This window comes from Erythranthe guttata, chromosome 12 (assembly GCF_056151865.1).
Source record: "Erythranthe guttata isolate IM_541 chromosome 12, IM_541, whole genome shotgun sequence".
Classification (NCBI taxonomy): Eukaryota; Viridiplantae; Streptophyta; class Magnoliopsida; order Lamiales; family Phrymaceae; genus Erythranthe; species Erythranthe guttata.
In genome coordinates, this window is record NC_142544.1 from 2,014,156 (window position 1) to 2,032,214 (window position 18,059).

The 18,059-nt window shown below is 35.7% G+C and overlaps 4 protein-coding genes and 1 long non-coding RNA gene across 5 annotated transcripts; 4 read left to right on the forward strand and 1 right to left on the reverse strand.

Moving 5' to 3' along the window:
- Nucleotides 1-1,521: 1,521 nt before the first annotated feature.
- On the forward strand, nt 1,522-4,869 carry LOC105953420 (uncharacterized). Its single transcript, XM_012977079.2, has 2 exons — nt 1,522-1,684; nt 2,279-4,869. Exons 1-2 carry the CDS (start codon nt 1,667-1,669, stop codon nt 3,596-3,598), a joined length of 1,338 nt encoding a protein of 445 aa, XP_012832533.2. The 5' UTR covers nt 1,522-1,666; the 3' UTR covers nt 3,599-4,869.
- Nucleotides 3,803-4,869, forward strand: LOC105953419 (uncharacterized). Its single transcript, XM_012977078.2, has one exon. It carries the CDS (start codon nt 3,803-3,805, stop codon nt 4,757-4,759), a length of 957 nt encoding a protein of 318 aa, XP_012832532.1. The 3' UTR covers nt 4,760-4,869.
- Nucleotides 4,870-4,953: 84 nt separating this feature from the next.
- LOC105953417 (L-type lectin-domain containing receptor kinase IX.1) lies at nt 4,954-7,523 on the forward strand. Its single transcript, XM_088827039.1, has 2 exons — nt 4,954-5,427; nt 5,790-7,523. The coding sequence occupies exons 1-2, from the start codon at nt 4,974-4,976 to the stop codon at nt 7,295-7,297; spliced, it is 1,962 nt and encodes a 653-aa protein (XP_088683165.1). The 5' UTR covers nt 4,954-4,973; the 3' UTR covers nt 7,298-7,523.
- A 331-nt stretch (nt 7,524-7,854) lies between these two features.
- On the reverse strand, nt 7,855-10,849 carry LOC105953485 (PROTEIN TARGETING TO STARCH (PTST)). Its single transcript, XM_012977150.2, has 9 exons — nt 10,718-10,849; nt 10,431-10,585; nt 10,074-10,290; nt 9,900-9,989; nt 9,611-9,679; nt 9,389-9,494; nt 9,048-9,136; nt 8,244-8,356; nt 7,855-8,166 (listed from the first exon to the last, which is right to left on the reverse strand). The coding sequence occupies exons 2-9, from the start codon at nt 10,475-10,477 to the stop codon at nt 8,064-8,066; spliced, it is 834 nt and encodes a 277-aa protein (XP_012832604.1). The 5' UTR covers nt 10,478-10,585; nt 10,718-10,849; the 3' UTR covers nt 7,855-8,063.
- A 3,948-nt stretch (nt 10,850-14,797) lies between these two features.
- Nucleotides 14,798-16,974, forward strand: LOC148766191 (uncharacterized). Its single transcript, XR_016034797.1, has 2 exons — nt 14,798-14,957; nt 16,738-16,974. It is a non-coding gene; the product is annotated as an uncharacterized LOC148766191 (long non-coding RNA).
- Nucleotides 16,975-18,059: the final 1,085 nt, after the last annotated feature.

Genomic DNA, 18,059 nt, shown 5'->3' on the forward strand with positions numbered 1-18,059 from the left:
ATAATAATAATAATAATAATAATAATAATAATAATAATAATAATAATAATAATAATAATAATAATAATAATAATAATAATCATCCTCAATCATTATATTCTACTTTTGCACGTACTTTCGTAGAGAAAATTCACCACAACCAAACATATTCTCATTTCTACACCTACATAAAACAAAAAATACCCCTTCATCCAAACATATCCCATTTTCTACACAAAAACTAATAAACTACTTTTTCCATCAGAAATTTTGAAAACTAGAAATTCCTATTAGAAACATAACCAAACATCCCCATACACATTTTGTTATTTTCATTGATATATAACCTTTAACTATTTCCATTTTCGTTTCTAGACTTTGATCTTTTATCACTATTCACTATAAACTCCCCCATAAAATAAAAGTATCTTTGTAGCCTGTAGGAATATAATTAAATAAAAGTATCTTTGTACTAGGAAATAGGAATATAATTTTGTTACGGGTTTTTTTGCAAAATCTACCCTTGTGTAATTTCTAATTGCTGAAATAATCCGTGTGTTAAAAAGATTAGCAATAACTCCCCTATGAAAAATAGTTAAAGTCAAAAAAAAGACCTTAACAACTTTTCGTGTAATACATGTGCTGATTGTGAGAGTAGAAATGTAGTTTTTGACTTGAAAAGTCAAAAATACCCTCTGAAATTCTTTTTGACACAATTTTTGTTTTTTTTTTTATATTTCTTTTGTAAGGGTAATTTGGTCATTCCACATAAGTCAGCTATAAATTTCGAAATAAAGACCAGTGCGCTTTAGCAAATAGAACATGAGAGGCTTCTTGCTATTTTTTTTAACCAAAGGATTTTTCGACAATTAGAAACAACACAGGGAGGTCTGTGCCATCAACTCGATTTTGTCACGAGGGACTTTATCAAAATTTTCGATATAATATTTGGTGATCGTAGAATTGAAAATGTCATCTTAGTTTACTTGCATAAATCAAATGGTTAATTTTTTTCCTTTCTTCCCATCCTCGTCACTTCAATCAAAAGAGAGTTCTTGATTGGTTTAATTATATGTAACTTTTATTATTGAATAATTTCGAATGTTTTCAATGAAGCTTTCATGCCCATTAAATTAAACAAAACTGATTAGTTTTGAAATATCTAATCGTCTGCAAGCAATCGAATCATACCGTACACATTTTACCAACCAATATAAACATACAATACAGACCGGTCTGTACGTACATATATACATACACACAGTGGCGGATCTATAATAGGTCTAGGGTGTGCACTTGCACACCCTTGGATTTTAAAAAAAAATAATAAAAAAAATTATATATATATATATATATATATATATATATATATATATATATATATATATATATATATATATATATAATAACTTAGGGTACTTTTAATATATTAAGCTAAAATGGGACTAATGTGAAAATAAGTAAAATATAACACCTATACTTAAAAGTCAACACAAATCTTTTCACTTTATTTTCCCAATTTCTCACGGCAGTCACGGTAGCAGAAGCAACAGAAACAAAAAAAAGCTTTTTTTTTTCTTTACTCACAAAAATCCCTCCCCATTGTACCGGCCGCCATCACTGGAAAAAAATTAGCCATCGCCGCCACTCGCCAGCCCACCGAGCCGCATCTAATCCACTCAAATTAATGGCTAAACGACAACAGGTTAGCAACAATGGGTTCAACAATTTATGATTTAAGGATTGGAAAAAGGGGTTTTGATTAATTGGAGTTTTGTAGATGTTTGGTTTTTTTAAATAGCAAAACTCAAATATCTAAGTGGGAAGTCGAGAAAAAGGCATAGAATGTTTTGTGGGGCGGCACTGCACTGCACGTGCGTTTATATAAATATTTTGTTAGTGTGTACATAATGAGAGAGATTGTGAAGAAAAAGACAACATTATTTCGATCAGAACAACAATTAATTTTTAATGAATTTTGTGAAATACATTTTCTTTAAATTCAAGTGAGAGTTGAAATATATGGTTGCCACAAACGTGGGCCATGTTTGTGACTGTTTCTCTGTTAGTGTCTTATTATATTTGGTTTTTGTTGTAATACATATTCTAAGTGAGTAATTAGATTCAATTAAATCAAGTATTTTATTATATGTGAGTCAGAGTAACAATTATCAATTAATAATATTTGGGGATTAACAAGTTAATACTGCTAAAAATTCTTGATTTATTTTGTTATATGAGACTTATATCGATTGGTGCGAATTTATCTTTAATTCTTGCCCATTCTATTTATTTGTAGAATATGGATCGATTTATGATAAAAACTAAACGTCATCGGCTAGGAGAATCATCTACTTCAAATGATAATATCAATATTGGAACGTCGACTAATGATAACGTCCAAGAAGAAACGCAGACTAATGTTAGAATCCAAGAAGAAACGCCAATTAATGATAGCGTCCCTGAAGAACATACTCAAGGTATTCACAATCAATCGCAAGTAGAGGTTAATTTGAGTGCTATTGAAGCTGACCCGGGATTGAGATTGCCTATTAGTGATCTTGCCAAGACTTCTAAAGAGCTTGAAATTGTTCGAAGAGCTTACTTACAAAAAGGTCCTTGTCAACCTCGACTCTGTAAATTTCCTCAAACTATTTCCTATGGACAACAACGCAAATTTATTGTAGATTGGTACAATGAGTTTGGTAGTTGGTTGGAATATAGTGAAAGTAAAGACGCGGTATATTGTTTATGTTGCTATCTATTTAAGGTTGGAGAAAGTGCCAAAGGGGGCGGTGGTAAATTTGTCAGTGAAGGTTATAGAAACTGGTACAAGAAGGAAAATTTGAGAAAACACGAGGGAAATCATGACAGTGTTCATCATCATTGCTATATGGCTTGTCAAGATTTGATGAATAATAAAGGTCACATAGATGTTCCTCTTGAGAGCAAAACTAAGGAATCTAAACGCGACTACTACATTCGGTTGCGTACAACAACGAAGGCCATTAGATATCTATTAAGGCAAGGACTTGCATTTCGGGGGCATGACGAGTCAAAGAGTTCGCTAAATAAAGGTAACTTTGTGGAACTTATAAAGGTTATGGCGGAAGATAATGATGAAATTAACAAAGTTGTTTTGGATAACTCCCAAGGAAATTGTATTATGACAGCACCAGAAATTCAAAAACAAATCATTGGTGCGTTTGCTCATTTAGTCTCGAAGACTATTATTTCTGATATTGGAGATGATTTCTTTGCTTTATTAGTTGACGAGGCACGTGATGTCTCCATTAAAGAACAAATGGCGGTTGCTTTACGTTATGTAAACAAGGGAGGAAAAATTATTGAATGCTTTCTTGGCATTGTTCATGTTCCAAATATGACTTCACAATGTCTGAAAGCTTCTCTTGAGTCTCTTCTTACAACATTTGGCTTGAGTTTGTCGCGAGTGCGTGGCCAAGGTTATGATGGAGCTAGTAATATGCAAGGAGAGTTTAATGGTTTGAAGAGTTTAATATTGAAAGAAAACAAGTCTGCTTTTTATGTTCATTGTTTTGCTCATCAGCTTCAGTTGGCTCTTGTGCAAATTACTAAGAAAAATAAGCAACTTTCATAATTTTTTGGTTCTCTTGCATTGTTGGCTAACGTTATTGGAGGTTCTTGTAAACGTCAAGAGTTGCTTCGGGAGAAACAATTTGAGAAGTTAATGTAAAGAGTTTCTTTTGATAATTTTGTAAATGGTAGTGGTTTGAATCAAGAGTCCACTTTAAAAAGGCCCGGAGATACACGTTGGAATTCGTATTATTTCACAATCACGAGTATGATTAAATTGTTTCCTTCGGTGGTTGGTGTACTAGAGTACTTAGAAAATAATAGTGATGATGTTTCTCATTGTGGACAAGCCTCAATGCTTTTAAGGAATATTGTGTGTTTCGAGTTTGCTTTTGTCTTGCACTTAATGAGATCGATCTTAGGGATCACAAATGATTTGTTACAAGCACTTCAAAGGAAGGATCAGGACCTTGCAAATGCTATGAAACTTGTTATTTTTGCTAAAGATCGACTGCAAGAGTTGAGAGAAGGTGGGTGGGACGATTTGTTGCGAGAAACTTCATCCTTTTGTGTTCAAAATAACATTCTCATTCCAAATATGAATGATGATTTTGTACTTTACTCGAGAGATGGCAGAGTATCGCGAAAAGGTACGCAAATTACAAACTTGAATCATTATAAGGTTGATGTGCTTTATACAGTGATCGATCTTCAACTTTCAGAATTGAATGACAATACTAATACGGAGTTACTTAGTCTGATATCATGTTTTGATCCAAGTAATTCGTTCTCTGCATTTGATAGAAAGACTTTGGTGAAATTAGCTGAATTTTATCCTGAAGAGTTTGATGATAATGATCTTATAGCCCTTGAAAACCAGCTTGAGAATTATATCAGGGATGTTAAAAGTGATCAAGACTTTTCAAATATGAGTGGAGCTAGCAGGCTTGCTGAGAAGTTGGTTGCCAAGAGAAAGAATGTGACTTATCCATTGGTGTACTTATTATTGAAGTTGTCATTAATTTTGCCGGTTGCAACCGCATCAGTTGAAAGAATATTCTCTGCAATGAAGATTGTTAAGTTGGAGCTACGCAATCGAATGGGGGATCAAATGTTGAATGATGTTTTAGTGTCGTACATTGAAAAAGATATATTGAACGGCGTTAGTATTGATGAGGTGATGAATTTTTTTCAAGAAATGGGACCACGGCGAAAGATATTCTAAAAACTTTATATTTGTATGTAAGAGATGTACATTTTTAATGTCTTGTACATTTTTTTTTGTGTATGTTTATATTTTTTTTTTATTAAATTTCGCACACCCTTGACGTAAAACCTGGATCCGCCACTGCATACACATACATACATATCTATATATATAAGCATCATATCTGGAAGCTGAAACTGCATTGTATATAAACTTTGATAAGTTCCGAATCATGTCGGAAACTGCGTCGTTTATCGTAATTTTCATAGTTGTCTTTCTCGTTCCGTTTTCTAAATCAGTTAGTTTCCAGCTTCCAAAGTTCGGCTCCGACGTGAATGTCGTACTCCTCGAAGGCGACGCCTTTTATACCGCCGGAAAAATCCAGTTGACCACCGTTGACTACACTCGCGTTGGCCGAGTCATCTACAACGGTAGCGTACCTCTTTGGAACGAGTCCTCGAATGCAGATTTCACCACACATTTTTCTTTCACCATCGACACGGGACAGGGTCCGCTCCACGGCGACGGGCTCGCGTTCTTTATGGCACCGGTGGGCTTCCAAATACCACCTAATTCAGCCGGCGGCTACTTGGGACTTTTCAACACCCCTAAAACCGAACCTAATCAGGCCCAAATTGTCTCTGTCGAATTCGACACGTATTACAATTATGGATGGGATCCCTCAGGTGAGTCACCAGTATATTCTTTTAATTATACACTAAAGAGCGCTGCTACCGAATCTCCGTATATTTATAGCTTACTCTCATATAAATACTTGGCTCGGTTGTTAGCGACACTAAGAGATGACAACTAACTGGAATCTCGTGTATGGATTCGATCAGCGATGCATCTCATGACGTGAAAGAACGTTAAGTGCTTTCTAAAACGATATATGTTTTAAAACAAATTAATTGATTTTTTCTTTTTTTATCAAATAAGTAAGTTGCGAATTGTGACTTCGAACAATAGTTGTTGTCATAAGTTCATTACGATATTTTTATTTTAATGTAAATTCGGCCCTCCAATGATGAAATTTTGGTTCCAACAGATGGTCGTGGGCACGTGGGAATCAATATAAACTCGATTACTTCAGCAATATCGAGCGGATGGAATTCGACTCTACATAGTGGAGAACTCGCAGATGCCTGGGTTCGGTATAACTCCACGACGAGAAACTTGAGTGTATCGTGGAGCTACGGAGGGTCGAATTCATCGAGCCTTTCTTGGCAGATAGATCTCAAAGAGGTTCTTCCTCAGAGGGTCACTGTCGGTATCTCTGCTGCCACGGGATTCACTTACGAGCGGCACACGCTTGCATCGTGGGACTTCCATTCGAGTCTAGACATAATCGACGCGATTGTGAATAATAAAACTAATACTACTATTCCGATTACTAACAATAATAATAATTCAAACAAAACTATCGGATTAGTTGTCGGTCTAGCTTTGTTTGTATGTGCTTTGATTGCCGTTGCAGTTCTCGTGTTGAGGAAAAAACGGAGCTATAAGAAAGTGAACCCAGGTGCAACGAACACGACATCGATGATAAACGATGATCTTGCTGTGGGGCCAAAAAGTTTTTCATACAAAGATCTTTATGCGGCCACTAATAAATTCTCGGAAAAGAGAAAATTGGGAGAGGGAGGATTCGGAGGGGTATACAAAGGACACCTCATCGACCTCGATATTCCAATCGCTGTCAAAAGATTCTCGGGGCGATCCAAACACGGGAAAAAACAATACCTAACGGAGGTGAAGGTCATAAGCATGTTGAGGCACAAACACTTGGTGCAACTAATCGGTTGGAGCCACGACCAGGGCGAGTTGCTGCTCGTGTACGAGTTCATGTCCAACGGCAGCCTGGACCAACACCTGTTTGGTAGAGAGAAGAGTCTTACTTGGACCCAAAGGTATAATATAGCCATTGGCTTGGCATCCGCTTTGCTCTATCTCCACCAAGATTGGGAGCAATGCGTAGTGCATAGAGACATCAAATCGAGCAACGTAATGCTCGATTCGAGCCTCAATGCCAAGCTTGGCGACTTTGGGCTGGCCCAGCTTATGGACCATGGGCTCACACCAAGGACAACGGGCCTGGCTGGAACTTTCGGCTATATGGCGCCTGAATATTTGAGCAGCGGCAGAGCCAGCAAAGAGTCAGACGTATACAGTTTTGGGGTTGTGGCCCTCGAGATCGCCACAGGTAAAAAATCTATTGGTCCATTGAACCAGGAGTGTAATAAGAGTTTGGTGGAGTGGGTTTGGGATTTATATGGGAACGGAAAGCTTCTTTCGGGTGTGGATGAGAAGGTGCGAGATGATTTCGACACGAAGCAAGCTGAGCGTTTGATGATAGTCGGGTTATGGTGCGCTCATCCCGACTTTTGCTTGAGGCCGTCGATAAGGCAAGCTAGCCGTGTACTCAATTTCGAAGCGGATTTGCCCAAACTCGAGATTAAAATGCCAGTGCCCGTGTTTAACGCACCTGAAAGCCCATCAGCTAGCTCCGATACTGAGCCTTTATCGATTACCTCGAGCATCAACATCGGCCGATAAATGTGTGTTTTGCGCAAAAAATAAAGATGTTTTTTTTCATTTATTTAGAAATAAATGTGTGTTTTGCCCTTTGTGGGATTTATACAAGTGTGTGTACTAAACTTGTACGGTTGTTAACTTGTTTTAGTACTTTTCAGTTTCCTTGTAATATAAGAAGAGTCTTGTAATCGATTCATCGAAGAGATCAGACGAGCGTTTGTAATATAGTCCACTTGTTTCATATAAATCATTTATCGTTTAGATTCTCCCAACAACTCGAAATATTCCATTCAAGAATGCAAGTTATTCTAACAGGTAGAACCGTCTCTATCTATTTCGTCGTGTAACAACGAGTAATAAACTGTCTATTCTGTGCTACACCCAATGAATTTCGCTGAGTTATTTTCGACTTTGATTTATACATAATCTCACGTGTGGATGTGAGTAAAATGGGCAAGATATAACTGATTTGTACCGGAAAAAAAATCCGAAATTAGGAAAATCTTAAATTCATAATAACAAATTCATTAAATTTATCCAATTGAATGCATTGCATTAAAAAAAAATTAATAAAACACTTCAGAAGCCAAACTCAAAACTTTTTAACATGTGTGGCAATTTCAGTCATGTATGTTATATATGCAGTATCAATTATCCTACTTTTTTCCACTTTATTGGAGAAAGAAAACAGGGTAACATAGAGAATTATTCATATAACTATTATTTGCAAAAAAATCTAAGACCGAGAAGATAGTTAAGAGCGAAGCGAACCAGCAAAAACGGGAGCTTATTCCACTACGAGTAAATTGTTCAGCATCAAACCCTCACCAACTGTCGGATATTCAGGCGATAGTTTCCATTCTCCGTCCACTAAAAACTTTATTTCGTACCTTTCCAAAAATCAATAAATAAGAAAAACTCAAATATCAATAATAACTTACCAAATTGCTGTGTAATAATAATGTACCTTCCACGTCTAAGTATCAATGTAGTAGAGAATGTTGTGTATGAACCAGTATACTCGGGTGACAGGTGTTCTCCTTCACTCCACCCGTCGAACGAGCCCATTACTTGCACACTCTGAAACTCAAACACGAATATAAAAATTTCAAATTTCGACATGGATGATAGTAAATTAATGTATTTACTCATGCAAGATAACGTAGACACAATGAAATAATGTTCGTATAACTTTTCATTGTCTTTGACGATTTTTGAATTTATCAACGTGAGCTATATCGGTGCTAGAGACACCAAACTAAAGCTCATATTTTCTTCATCAATTCTTTTAGGGCAAATTACGGCCACCCCCTGAGGTAGGGTCAAATTACGAAAAAAACCCTCTTGTTTGGGTAATTAAGCCAGCCCGTTCTTTTAAATATTTTCAATCAAATTTAAGTAATTTGGTATTTTACCGAACCAAATCGTATATTCGGTTCGGTAAACGGTATGAAATGTTGGCGTACCGAAATTTTGGTTCGATTTTTTACATAATTAACATCCCTAAATTTACCTTTGGAGGGGTATTTTTCGTAAGATAATACATAGTTGAGAGGGTGATTGTAATTACCCAAACAGAAAGAGGGTTTTCGTAATTTGACCTTAACTCAGGGTGGCCGTCATTTGCCCATTTTTTTAACATTCATATTTTCTTGAATCTTGTTATAAATCGAAGCAATGAAAAGGAATACAATTTATACACATTTTTTAAAATTAAACAGCCTAAATCAAAAGATGGGTATTTAATTATTTATTTCCGTTGGTAATTTACCTCTGCTACACCGTGCCAAAACAAAGGAACTTCTTGTGATTGTGCACCATCCACATCTTCAATCTGTTTCTCGAGCTTTTCATGGACAGCTTAAACCGTTCGAAACATCGTACAATGAGATGTAAAAACATATATTTAGTCGAGACAAAGTATGACTAACATTTTAGCATCTGTAATAAACGCTTTTAATTTTTTTTTTTTTTTTGGCGAAAATAAAATGATAATTCAAGGTAGCTCCGATTGCTCCGTTTCAGTTCATTAGTAAAAAAGATTACTCTAAATTAATCATAAGTGACCGCACGAGCTTTTTAGGATAAGACAGAAATAAAGAAAGTCTATACCTTCTAGTCTTGAAAGGAGGTGAGACTGAATATATTTTCCGTTAATCTTTCGAGAACCATCCGGAATAGTGAAGTTAGCAATTTCTCCCGCCAAACCAACCAGGGCCTGCGGGTTAAACACGAAATTTTTTTCGTTATATTTCGAAAAGCATTTTGACCAGAAAATTTTCCTTGAGGACTAAATAGTAAATACTACAACTAAGAAGTTTACTAAAGATGTACCTGGATCTCGAGTTCTATCATGGCAAGTTCGCTCTTGAAATTAACTAGTGCGTCTTCCTTTACCAATAACTGTGTTTAACGAATGCGAAACAAAGTTTTCAACAACACAGATTTTATCTTCGTGGGGGCTAAATAGTAAATATACGTTAAAAGTGTTCTCTAGAGGGCCGAGAATACTGCACTACTCGAAAAACAACAAATTTCTATAGCAATGGGGGGCCATGGCCCCCCTGCAGCGCTATGCAAACATTCATTCTTTATTCAATTATTCAATCTCATAATAACCAACCTCGCGCTTGAGAAACCGATTTTGTTGATTCGCTTCGCTTAGTTTCTTGATAAGCTTTGATCTTTCGGAATCGGCAAGTAACGCTTTCAACTACAAAAGCAACGAGATTTTTTAGCAACGAAATATAAAGAAGTTCGTATATTTTTTTTTTGTTTAAGCAAACTTTTGTATCACCTCTTCACTACTCAGCGGTCTTCCAACGGCCTCCTCGGAGAAATCAGTCGAATTTAATGTCGAAAATTCCCCCAAACTCACCTGTGAACGGAATATTCTCCGGCGTTCAAACCGAACGGGGATTTTAACAATCGAAACCCGACTCAGATTGTTCGGTCTTTTCTCGTACAATCCACACATACCAGCATGAATCTTATCAATTTGCTTCAAATTGATCCTACCAATTTACCATAGAAACCATCAGCGCAAATTCAATCACAATCGAATTCACATTCTAGCATTCCTAACACATCAAAAATTAGCAACCATAATTAAAAAAAAAAAAAAAAAAAAAGGGAGGTGAAAATAGAGAATCACCTGGATAAACATGGTTGCAACGCGATGCTTACTACGTGACACTCCATATCTCAACAGTTCTTACAAATCAAGAACTGAAAATCGGTAAGAAGGAAAATGTGGAAAAGGGGTGCCTTGGTTTGTAATGAATTCTATTCAGGCATTTAATCAAACACCTTGAAACCATAAAAGAAAAAAAAAAAAAAAAAAAAGGGCAAAAAAAATAATCAGTGAGAGAAGAAAGAGTGAAGAGTAGGGAGCGAGGAGTAATTCCGTTACTGTGTGTGTTTTTGTGCGTGTTCTGATACCTGAATGGAAACTATGGAAGAGTGTGAGGCGGAGAAACAGCGACGCCATGGATTGTACGGACCAGCACCTAACTTCTATTTCTTTTTATTATCAAAGTGTTTATATATATGTACATATAAGTTGCAAATAATAATTTGTTGCATATTAAATTTTATTCTATTTGTATACGAAAAAAAAACATAGAATTTTAATTTTTGCAACATAATTTTTTGTCTTTCTATTTATAAATTTTGAACACGTACGTTAGACTAAAATGTAGGGATGGTAAACGAGCTGAGCCGACTCATAATCTCGATGAGTCGCCTCCAAAAAAACTCGAACTCGAACTTGAGTTTTTCGAGCTCGAGCTAGGGGTGTAAATGAGACGAGCCGGCTCGCGAGCTTCCGAAGCTTGCTCGAAAAATGCTCGTACTCGAACTCGAAAAATCGAGCTCGAGCTCGAGCTCACGAGCCCGAGCTTTTCGACGAGTCGATCTAGAGCTTCATTTCAGTTGTTCGACGGCTCGCGAGCAGGCTCGCGAGCTTTACCTTTTCTCTATATTTTTTATACATAGAATAATATATAATAATTGTTGGCACGAGATTTCTATTTGTGAAGATTGAAGAAATCCGCCATACGTGGAAATTAAAGATTGGCAAAGATTTGTTTTCCATGTTTATTTTGGAATTAATTAGAGTCCTATTTTTGTAATATTGTTATTAGGACTTAGATTTATTTCCATTTATTATATTCTAGTTAGGTATCTTTTGTACTTATCTAGAATAGAAGTAGAAATCGACTAGGATTCTATTACCTAGTTAATCGATTTCTTAGGGCCCAAGTTAGGTTTAGGGTGGTGGATTTCGTGCCTATATAAGGCCCTCAACCTCATATGAGTCCGATGGAGCTTTAATAAGAAAAATCCCAGCATAAAGGCTTTGAAGGGTGCAGCCCGTGCTGCAGCCCTGTCTGCACGGCAGGTGTGGCAACAGAACAGGTTTCTTCTACCAGGCCATAAAGAAGATCGGCGTTTCGGGAGAAGTGCTTAAAAGATCTCGGGAGAGGTCGATCCGCCGTTTGAAGGAAGTTCAACATTGGAGTAAGTCCAAGAGTGCGGAGGAGGAATTGCTTTGATTATCAACAAGTTCGAGTCGTGTGCAAGAACGGCGTATCACATAAAGAGGGAGTCTTTAGTGTTTTATTAAGTCCTATTAATGTACACATAAATCTGAACTAGTTTTGCAAGTCCTCGTGGATGTAGGGTACGTTTGTATCCGAACCACATTAAATTCTTGTGTTTTTTATTCTGCTTTTAGTAGGTTAATTACTGTGATAACACAAGAATACTGTTGCCACTCCTAATGTCGTAACACGTAGTCTGTCTCAACAGATGAGTGGACTTTGATAGGCATTCAAATTCAACAATTGGTATCAGAGCGGGTCACTAGATATACTTAGTGTCCGATTTTGGGTTTTGATTTGTTTGCTTTGCTTATTGGATGACGTGTGTTCACAAGGAAGGTTGAGACGGAAGTCTGTCACGGCATTCACCCAATTCCGCTGCGTTGTAACGTGCCCCGTGATGGGACACTCTGATAGAAGACCAAGACGGGTGAAGAAAAGTGGCATCTCTGTTGCAGGGGGAGTTCTTGTTAAACATGGATTCTAACCAATCTATGCCAAAGGGGGAGATTGTTGGCACGAGATTTCTATTTGTGAAGATTGAAGAAATCCGCCATACGTGGAAATTAAAGATTGGCAAAGATTTGTTTTCCATGTTTATTTTGGAATTAATTAGAGTCCTATTTTTGTAATATTGTTATTAGGACTTAGATTTATTTCCATTTATTATATTCTAGTTAGGTATTTTTTGTACTTATGTAGAATAGAAGTAGAAATCGACTAGGATTCTATTACCTAGTTAATCGATTTCTTAGGGCCCAAGTTAGGTTTAGGGTGGTGGATTTCGTGCCTATATAAGGCCCTCAACCTCATCTGAGTCCGATGGAGCTTTAATAAGAAAAATCTCAGCATAAAGGCTTTGAAGGGTGCAGCCCGTGCTGCAGCCCTGTCTGCACGGCAGGTGTGGCAACAGAACAGGTTTCTTCTACCAGGCCATAAAGAAGATCGGCGTTTCGGGAGAAGTGCTTAAAAGATCTCGGGAGAGGTCGATCCGCCGTTTGAAGGAAGTTCAACATTGGAGTAAGTCCAAGAGTGCGGAGGAGGAATTGCTTTGATTATCAACAAGTTCGAGTCGTGTGCAAGAACGGCGTATCACATAAAGAGGGAGTCTTTAGTGTTTTATTAAGTCCTATTAATGTACACATAAATCTGAACTAGTTTTGCAAGTCCTCGTGGATGTAGGGTACGTTTGTATCCGAACCACATTAAATTCTTGTGTTTTTTATTCTGCTTTTAGTAGGTTAATTACTGTGATAACACAAGAATACTGTTGCCACTCCTAATGTCGTAACACGTAGTCTGTCTCAACAGATGAGTGGACTTTGATAGGCATTCAAATTCAACAATAATGAATATTATTAATAATAAATAAAAAAAGAATAATATTACTTTTTTAATTGAAAAAATAAATTTGATGGATGGATTTTTGGTTGTGCCGAGCTCGAGCTCGGGCTCATTTCGTATACGAGCTCGAGCTCGAGCTCTTGAAACACAAGGAGCTCAAGCTCGAGCTAAAACTTATAGGCTCCTCGAGCTCGAGCTCGAGCCTTGGCGAGCTCGAGCTCGAGCTCACGAAATAAGGCGAGCTCGGCTCGTTTACACCCCTAGCTCGAGCTTTCTAAGAGTCGAGCTTGACTTTTTTTTTAGTTGTTCGTGAGCTCATGAGCCGGCTAACGAGCCTTATTATTATTTTTTTTATACAGCATGAAATGTTATTTTGAATATGTACTAGCATTTTCCCCCGTGCGATGCACGGCATATTATTTTAAAAATAAAAATGATGATTAGTTTAATACATAATAATAACAAATATAATAAAATTTATTAGTGATATCGAAAACAACATCAACATTCATACGAATTTAATAATACGAATTCATTCAATATATATATATATATATATATATATATATATATATATATATATATATATATATATATATATATATATATATATATATATATATATATATATATATATATATATATATATATATAATAAACTTAATTGTCATAATATGAAATTGATCATTAAACAAATGAAGCAAATTTATTTTAGAAAAAAATAGGTTGGAAAATAGGAGATAAAATAATAATAACAACAACAACAACAACAACAACAATAATAATAATAATAATAATAATAATAACAACAACAACAACAACAACAACAACAACAACAACAACAACAAGAATAATAATAATAATAATAATAATAATAATAATAATAATAATAATAATAATAATAATAATAATAATAATTGTAATACCCCATACTTTCAAAACCCCAAACTACGAACTTAAATTTTCCTCAAAAATTTTTACGTGAATTAAATTGATAACTTGCATAAATATTTTAGGTACTTTGACGTGCTATATTTAATTAATAACTTTATTATGTGTGATTTTGTGATTTCGTGACTTAGTTAAATAATTTGCATTTTCTACTATGTGTACATGCATAATTATATATAAATATATATATATATATACCTACATCCTGCATACATATATACGCACTATACATATATTCATATATATATGATTTTATATGTGTGTACTTTATATATACATATATACATATACATGCAGCCATGGATCGGATGATGTGTGTGTGTTAGTAAAGGGGTGTTTAAAATAAATAAATAAAATTAGTAATATTTTTGCATGACTTAACACTTGGCATTTTCTAATCATTTCTCTTAATCCACACTCAAGAGATTTGAAGAGACACTCTTCTACTTTTTCCTTACAACACCTAACCTCTCTACTTGGCTTCCTCCCCTCATTTCCACCGAGACATCACCACCACCATTGTTGTTCGGCTTCTTCCACATCACCACTCATTTTACAAGAAAAATCAAAAGCCACCATGAAAATCCCCTATTTAACCATGGCTCTAGAGTATGCAAAGAACACCATAAAAACTACTTGTCCATTCACCGGAGAAAACAACACATCCATTTTGGAAGCACACACTATATCTTTCACCATAAAAGTAGCTTGGTTCGAGTTTGGCATCAACCCTTGAAGTCTCTCTATTTTGCTTGTTCTTCATTTTCCTTTTGGTGATTTGGGTAAGAAATTTCGAGTTTCTTGCTGCAATTAGAAGATATCATATTATTTTAAAAGAGTTTTCAAGATTACCTAAAAGACTTTTAAGTATTTCGAAAGTTAGGGATTTTTTTGGGGAAAATGGAAATTTTGTGTTAATCCTTAATCTCTTCTTCTTGCATGCCTCATCTATGTTGGTAGTAGGTGGATACAAATTTTATTGGCCAAAAACATCAACAATTTCAGATTTCAAAAAAGGGGTTTCAAGAAAATGAATTTTGAACTTTTTTGGGGTTGCATGTGTAGATCTTAGAAGTTTTGGGCCAAATCTGTAATTTTTGAGAAGTCCGGCCTAAACGTGTTTTCAAAACTGTTTTCCAGCATTTATTGAACAAAAATTTCGGATTTAAAGAAGTTTTGCAAGAAAAAGTGATTTTTTGAACTTCTAGTGGTCTTGCATGTGTAGATCTAGGTATTTCGGGGTAAATTATGTAATTTTCGAAAATTCTGCATAAAGTGACTTTTCAACTTCGATTTCTCCATCTAATAAAATAGAATTTCAGATTTGTTAAGGGTTTTTCATGAAAAAGTGGATTTTGAACTTCTAGTGTGGTTGCATGTGTAAATTTTGAAATTTTGGGGTCAAAACTGCAATTTCTGAAAAATCTCTCATTTCTTGATTTTGAATCTGTTTTCCAGCAAGTATTAAATAAGAAAAAGTTTTCTTTACAAAAGTTTTCAAAATATTAAAGTCATATTGGAGTTTTGGTTTTTTTTTTTTTTACAAAGGGTTTTATATTTCCTTTAGTTTTTAATTTCTAGAAAATTCGAAACTTTGTGAAAACTTGAATAAATTTCAGAATCTGAAATTTGGATTAGTTAGGAGTTCTAGGATTTAATTTGAGAATTTTTAAAGATCTTTTACTATTATTTCGAATTTTAAAGGTTTAGGTGCTAATTATGAAGTTCTTGTGCTTTAAGTGCTATGTCTTGGAATTGTGTGATTTAAATTGTAAGGCATGGGGTTATGAACATGGATTTGTGGCAGAAACATATTTATGAGGCTGCTGGAATTTATTAAGATGAAATTAATGAGTGAAAGTGGTGAGAAACCAATTAAATGATGGAATAAAAGTGTCTTTACTTTAAAGACATGATTGTGCTATTTATTATGCATGTTTATGGTTGCATGGCATATGCATGTATGTGATTGTGTGTGTACGTGTGTATATGTGGGCAGAATGTGTGTGTATGTGGTAATGATATATGTGTTGGTTAAATGTGCAATTAAGTGGTTGATAATTGTATTTGATTGGGGTGGTTATTCACTTGATTGATATTTGTGATGTTTTAATGACTTGCACATAATTTGTAGTCATTCCACGACATGCATTTGTTTTTGATAAAATTGAAAGATTAATGGAATGTTTGGGTAATAAACGAATCGGATACGGTGGGCCGGTATCCAACTAGGGTTGAGAGGAGTGATACGAGTGATATGAGTGATATTGGATCCATAGACGGGCTCGAAACGGTTTATTATCCGAATATAGAAATTAATCTTTCACGGATCCGATAAATGAAAAAAAAATGATTTTTACACGGATTGCATTCATGAGCATGTTTGTGACTTATATGCTTTCGTACCTTTTGACTCGATTCTTGTTTGATGTTGTATGACTCGGTGAAGGTGATCGGAATGTTATATATACTATATATATGTATAACCTATTTTCAACCCTCGGTAATCCCTCGAGTTTCTTACTGAGCTTAATAGCTCATATAGATATTTTCTAATTGCAGGTAGTGCTAGTGGTAACCCTCCCCCGGAATGGACCGAGTAGTGGATCGAAGTCTTGCCCGGAGTTTTTGGAAGTTCGAACGAGGGTTCTATAAGTGTGGCTAAGTACTATTTTGGTGATGTAATATAAAGTAACTTCCGTTTCGTTTACTATATATCGTACTCGTTTTTAAAGTACGGGACTTTAATCGGTAACGGATCCCCTTTTGGAACTTTATAATATATTGATCCGTTTATATTTATGAATAGTTCGTTTATTCCGTGCTTTTATCGTTCGTCGCCAAAATATTTCTAAACTCTGATTTTTATTTCGAACCTACGTTTTATGATAGTGTAGCACTCGAATAAACTCCTTCTCAAAAAAATATATATATATATATATAAATATAATCGTCTCAAGCTTTTCAAAACAATGTTGCGAAAATTACTAGAATTCTAAATATTCAAGTATGGTTTTTAAAATCGAAAGTGTTGATTTTCTTGGAGATCCTATAAATTGCTTCCGCTAAACAACTTAATTCCGATAAACCGGTTCGATTTATCGCCTATAATAGAGGGGGTGCTACAAGGTGGTATCAGAGCACGGCTTATAGAAACTCGTACGAACTTCACGGGCTTAAAAGACTATTCGAAACACGGAAGCTCGATCCATCCGGTAATATTATGTGAATTTCATTACTTTGTGTTTTATATGTTTTACTTATTATTTGCGCAATAATATTTAGAAATAATGGCAAGACGTCTAACCCGCGGTAACCAAGGCGTACCCGACAATGAACCACAAGACCTCGGCCAAACCGTTCGCGATCTTTCAAACCTTATTCGAGAACAAGCCCAAACCCACCACCAACAAATCGAACGACTTCTCCAACGCAACCAACCACCACCTCAAAATCACGCACCTCAAGCCATATATGAACGATTCCTTAGAATGAACCCCTCCGAGTTCCATGGCGGCATCGACCCAACCGTAGCCGAAGAATGGATCAAGTCGCTCGAAGTGATTTACGACTATATGAAAATGACCGACCAGGACCGAGTTCATTGTGCCATATTCCTACTACGGAACGAGGCTCGTCATTGGTGGGAAGGAATTAAAGAAGGGGTGAACCTCGAGAACCTGTCGTGGGACAATTTCAAGATCCAATTTTTCGAAAAATACTTCTCGAAAGACGTACGAGCTCACAAACTCAGAGAATTCCTCGAACTCCGTCAAGGCGACTTATCAATGATCGAATACATCCGACGTTTCGAGCGGGGCTGCCTCTACGCCCCATTCATTGCTCGAGACAACGAGGAAAAGAAGAACCATTTCATTCGCGGC